The sequence below is a fragment of the Morone saxatilis genome, unplaced genomic scaffold, assembly GCF_004916995.1.
Source record: "Morone saxatilis isolate NCDOM2014 unplaced genomic scaffold, NCSU_SB_2.0 Contig11, whole genome shotgun sequence".
NCBI lineage: Eukaryota > Metazoa > Chordata > Actinopteri > Moronidae > Morone > Morone saxatilis.
This window is the reverse complement of record NW_023339663.1, coordinates 27452099-27458367: the sequence shown is the minus strand read 5'-3', so window position 1 is coordinate 27458367 and position 6269 is coordinate 27452099. Positions and strand designations below refer to the sequence as shown.

Here is a 6269-nt window from a genome sequence, read left to right as displayed (position 1 = left end):
ACACACACACACACTGCACATTGTGGTACCTGTCTTATTGTTGCTGTTGAGGATTACCAGTGTATTAGCTGCTTTGCCTCTATGCTCCATGTTTCTGTCATGTCTTGCCAAGATATCTGTTTTCCATATTATAGGAACAGAAGTGCTTGGTTTCATTCAACCAAATTCCCCTTTTTCTTTTTAGGAAGTGGAGCGGGAGATCTCCTTTCGGACAGAGTGTGGACTGTACTACTCCTACTTCAAGCAAATGTTACAGGCCCCATCCATACGGGAAGGTAAACACTTTATTTATGGTGATTCTGCTGTGTATATATATCACACCTTTTGGCCTTTTGCTGAATGTATCACATATCAGCCAGTCCTTCTATGTCATCTCTAATATTGATTGAGTTTGTGTCTAATTGACTGTGTGCTAAACCCCTCATCCAAAGTGTAAGGAATGGATTAAAAAGTGTGTTTAATATGAGCTGTGTGCATTAATAAGAGAACTGAAGCAGACATTTAAGTTACTTTACCTAGTAACTAATTACTTTTATATGCAGTAATTGTTAAAGTAATTAAATTACTTTTGAGGAAAGTAACTATAAACTATAACTAAATTCACATTTTCAGTAACTTTCCCAACACTCGTTCTAGATGCTATCAGGGTTTAGGCTAACTTTAGCAGCTCCGTCTGTCTCTTTAATAGATTTGGAGAAGTTTACATCCCTGCATCTCAAATCAGTGTAACCTGAGAAAGCATTACATTTGCCAAACACATGTACTTGTTCGTCCTCATCCTGAAAGCCCTTTTTTTAACACTGAAAGTGAAAAAAGTATGTAAGCCAAGCAGCTACACAGGTTAAGATAGAATATAGCAGTCGGATCTTATAATACAAAGACTACCTACAGTAGCTCTACACTGCAACATAAGAACAGTGCTTTTATTTACTCTTCTAAGTAACATGGATCATTAACTAGTGAGGAGACTTTTTGCTTGAGACATGCAGCTTTTGTCTTGCTATGTTACATTTAAACCCTTTTTACAGGATTCTAATAACGAGTCAGCCAGAGATGGTGTTTTCAACAAACTGATGGTGGTGGTATCAGGTGTATCACATATATCAAAATCTACATCACCTACATTTAAAATATGTTGTAATACAAAAGTAGAAGAGAAGAAATCATTTTCCCCCTACAAGGTAAGCTAGATCAAACCCGAACAGGGAAGAAAAGACACCTGTTGTATTACTCACTTTTGATTCAGACCTCTAGGTGTGAGTCAGAAGAGAAAACTTTCTCTTTGGAGTAAGAGGTTATTTAAATTGTCTGCTCCTCGGAGATGTGACGTTATGGACAGCGGGTGGCCTCTCTGAAATCCACTGCCACAGAGTTATGCATACATATGCACACATACCCCAGCATTTAATGGATATTTTGATCATTATTTGTGAGACTATTCTAGTTATTGAAACATGGTCTCTAAATATCTCAAAATGACCAATCTTGACTTTTTTTTTTCATACCTGGATAGAGACACCAGATGGCTGCCTTTGTCCACTCTTACAAGAGAAAGAAACATTTCCCCCTCCATTTTACAACCAGACCAAACAAATCACTGGTTTCTCATGACGCACAGTCTGGTCTAAGGGAAATTAGTCTAATTATTTTGTTCCCATTATCATGTAAAATCCCTAGTTGGAAACAGTCCTAATTTTCCACTAAGGCAAATAATTGAGCTTTAGGCTAATCAGTTGAGGAACTGGCTGACCTCCCTTTCTATCTCACTTCTTTTCCTGTCGCAGCAAAAAGGCTTGATATGAAGAAATTACAGTAGTTCAAGTATTAAGGGTAAGGAGAAAAATATGGAGGATGGACTTATAGCATAATGAAAGAAATGATATTATTGCTGTGGAAAAGGAAAAAAGTGAGGTGGCCGAAAGGGAGCAAGGATGGAGGGGAAAGATGAAAGGAATAAGGACAGAAGGGAAGGGAAAATGAGCTAAGATAGGTAAGAGGAATCAAAGTGAGGGAGGAAAGAAGGACGGAGAGAAAAGGGAGATTAAAAATGAATGAATGAACTGGAGTGGATTGTGTACTTCTGTTTATTGAAAACAGCGCTGGTTTTTATGGTCTTACATGTGTTTCACATAATGTCAGTACCAGTCTTTTTGGATGACATGATATTGCCATTGTTTAAGGATAATTGTGGTTTATCACAACTTGGGTCTTATTGTTGTACTTTTTGCTGTAATAATCCCCTTGAACTGAGGAGTAATTGCTGAGATAGAGGAATACAGTGACACTACGCTAAATGGAAGTCAGACAGGGCAAAAGGAAGTGTGAACCTATAATGACGTCACCGTTTGGAGCACTGTTTTGAAGCCTCGACTTTGACATTACCGGCGTCGCCATGTCTTTTTTTAGCGGTCATGTACTGCAAGTTGAGCTGCGTTCATTGGCTGTGGTGGTTTCAACACTTTCTCATATTACAGATAAATATTATACTAAAATGAACTAAAATCAGGATTTTTGAGGCCAGTCACCGTTCACTAGAAGCAACCCAGTACCGATCACTGGGTCTATTTAAAGCCTTGTGTTTATAGTCTAGCCTTATTTATTTATCATTTACTATTATAAACAACATTATATATTAAGTATTAAAATTCATGAATTGGTAAATTATGAATTGACAACTGTGTATTTATTGGCAGGCAACATGTTCAACATAACACAGCTTAAACCACAGCCTGTTGTTGGTTATTGGGAGCAGCTTAGAGCGTAAAAGTGTTTCAACAGAATGACAGTGGAACTGTGGGGGTTATGTCTCTATTTCGATAGTTAATTTCTTTTTTCACCATTTTATTTTACTTAAATTATTCACCTTATTATGGTGTTTTATTCATTCACAAATACTCACGTGCACTCGCTTTTCCCCTCATCTTTCCCCAAACACACACACGCACACACACACACACACACACACACACACACATACACTTCTATCTCACACACACTGACTGCTCCGCCTCTCTCTGCCACTGTCTCTATATGCAGGCTAAATAAGTACGTTTTATAAAGTCGCCCATGAAACACAAGTTATGTTTTGAATTCCATCCACGATTCAGTTTTTCCGCGCACTAAAGAGTAGGCTTGTTAATGACTTTGCCTATTAAAAACACAACTGTTGCTTTACCTGCTCTGTCCACCAGATAACAGCTCTCTCGGTTTCTCTGCAAAATACTAAAACAAGTCCCTGATATACTGTAAATATACTGGTGGCCCACCCAAGTAAATCGATGTGTCAATCAATCAGAGCACCCTTACCTAAAATATGGCCCAAAAAGATTTTAGGTGAAACATAGACAATGCAGTAACATAATCTTGATTCATATTTGATCAGCACTGCCTACTTTGACAGTTTGAGTTTAATTTTACTCTTTTTAAAAAAAAAATTAACTAAATAAACATCATGCTGTATGTAAAAGACGCAAACAGTATGATGATCAAAAGATGATCAGATTATTTATAATTTTAGCATTTAACTTATTGTACAATGATGAATTCTGAAATTACCACCAGTCGACAATTGACACATCCAGAATGTGGAAACACATTATCATTCATTTGGACTTGTGTTTGTGGCAACCTGGCAAAAAAAGTCCAATATTTACTTTCCTTTCAGCGTCGCTGTGCTCCTCACCAACTCCTGAGGAAAATGTCTGACTGTTTAGCTGTTAAATGCTTCATTATGTTCACCACCTTGTTACTTACTTTGTCTGCTGTTTGGTGCACAGAGTGGTGAGGGTGGATCAAAACAGTAAAGTTTCATACCATCAAACCAAAACCGTAAGCTGAAAGATGCTAAAGCTCTATGTAAAGGTGATGGGAACTGCAACAACAACAACAACAATGACAACGACAACGAAATTGTTTAGCAAAGGCAGTATGCCACCCAGATGTTGAAACTTTATTTATTGGTTGGTGTATTTAACAGGGACTGTGCAAATTAATAGATGTTCCTGTAAATGTGCCAGAGTTACCCAAGAGGTTATTTTTCATCTGTAGTCCCTGGACAGATGTTATGAAGTCTAAATTAGAATATGACAGAGTTATTGAGCTTATTTATAAGCATGCAGAAAAGAACACAAAACAACATTAATGTTAATAAAAACATAATTCAGGACACTATTAGACTACATTTTCAGGTACTATTTAATACTTGCAGCACAGAGGCTCATAATACTAGACATGCAAAACAATAAAATGAGGGGTATTAATAATAATAGGCATATGGACTAAATATGACAGTGTGCTGCATTATTAGACACTAACTGATAAGAAGCACAGACATAAAAGCACTACAGTATGCTAAATACATAAATCAGTCTGAAACAATAAAAGCTGAACGACATACATCCAGGTACATCTCCTCTCATGATCAATCTAGTTAGTACATGACGACCTAAACAACAGCCACACTCAGTGCATGCCATTTGCTCCTCTGCTTTTTCCCGTCAAAGGTTAATGTTTTAATTCATAACATTTTTATATTACTTCATAGGATACTTTTAATATCTGTTAATATAAAACACTGTGGGAAACCTTGACATATTTAGATGAATTATTGGTGTTCTGGAGAAAAAGCAGCACAACAGTAGTTTTTTAAATCCAGCCAAGGAGGTGGTGATGTGAGGGCTTCCAAGGTTGAATGCACTGATGGGTTCAGACATCCATTGTGCTTTCAGCAAGCAGTACAGTCCATGGTTTTAGTGGCTGACAGAAATTTCAAACACCATTATTGTTCTTTAATAGCACCATACACTTTATCAGTCTGAAAATGCCACCATTTTTCCACAGTGACACAAAGTGTGTGTTTGTGTGTGTGTGTGTGTGTGTGTTCCCAGGGCTCTCAGATTTGATCCATGACAACTTGACAGAATCCAAGAGGACCATTAATCTCCTACAACGAATGAATATCTACCAAGAGGTCTTTCTCAGTGTTCTCTACAGATTGTTACCCATACAGGTAACACATCACTCAGCTGTCAGCGATTTACAATAGACTTATAAAACACAAAAGATTAGAGTATTGCCACCATCACAAAATGATGGACTATCTCCTTGACTTTTCTTGTCATTTTGTCTCATGAAATAAAGTGAAAAATTTAATTATTTAAAATAAATCTTTATTTTTCTGTTATCATGTTATGTTATGTCATTATTATTAACCAAGTAATTGTTAATGTTAGTGATATTAGCAGACTGTCAGGCATTTGAGGTGCTGTGACATTCTGCATTTTGGTCTTTTTAGCTGACATGACTTGGCACACTTGCAGTTGTCACACTGGAGGAAAAGGTTTCTGTATTGGCATATCAATTAACTGAGGAACAGCTACTTAGCTTCCTCAGCGATCTCACTGTGACAAGAATGCCAGGAAGTGAAATATCAGACCAAACTTTGAAAATGCCACAGTGTTTCTAAGTGCCCGAGTCAGTCGCTGTCACTGTAGTCAACTCTGTGTGTTCATTTACAAGGCCTAATGAACTAATGGTTTGTGTGTGTGTGTGTGTGTGTGTGTGTGTGTGTTGTCCAGTCGTATCTGGAGCCAGTGTATTTCTACATTTACACAGTGTTCTCGCTCCAAGCGGTGTATGTGATTGCTCTGTACCTCACAGCATGGCTTCTGTCTGGTTCCTGGCTGGCTGGTGCTCTCACTGGAATCTGGTACATCCTCAACAGGTAGGTAATAACTGTGTGCTCTTGTGTGTGCGTGAGACAGTGAAAGGGGGAGAGTGCTAGGCCACTTTGACATGTGAAATTGCAATAACATTTACAGACTCAGACCCATGTCTCAGTGTGACCTTAAGGGTTTATCTCATTATTTTGGATGATATCTAGGTGAATCCTCACTTAAGCTTAACAAACTATACATTGTTTGCAACCACAAAGTCTCACATTTCTGTTTGTGTAAACCTTTTTTATATTTCACAAAAAACAAAATAGTAAAATAAACATTTCACATTTTTTACCATGTTTGTGCCTTGGTGAATTGGTTCAGTATCACTCATACCCTTTATACACCTGGGCACCCTGGTGGTCATAATGTTCTGCAGCCCCATACCAACAAACTGCTCTGCACTGTGTGTTCTGACACCTTTCTCTCAGAACCAGCATTAACTATTTCAGCAGTTACAGTACAGTAGCTTGTCTGTTGGATCAGACCACACTGGCCACCCATGACCCTGTCTCCGGTTCTTGTTAGCGGTTTTGATAGGTACTGACCACT

At 37.9% G+C, this 6269-nt stretch overlaps 1 protein-coding gene across 1 annotated transcript in view; it reads left to right on the top strand.

Moving 5' to 3' along the window:
- dpy19l3 (dpy-19 like C-mannosyltransferase 3) overlaps positions 1 to 6269 on the top strand; it is a gene marked incomplete at its 3' end in the record, with an annotated part of 48473 nt that overhangs the window by 10025 nt on the left and 32179 nt on the right. The window contains 3 exon segments of the mRNA XM_035652569.1: positions 185 to 275; positions 4887 to 5008; positions 5577 to 5722. Of these exon segments, the coding sequence (XP_035508462.1) occupies positions 185 to 275; positions 4887 to 5008; positions 5577 to 5722 (359 nt within the window).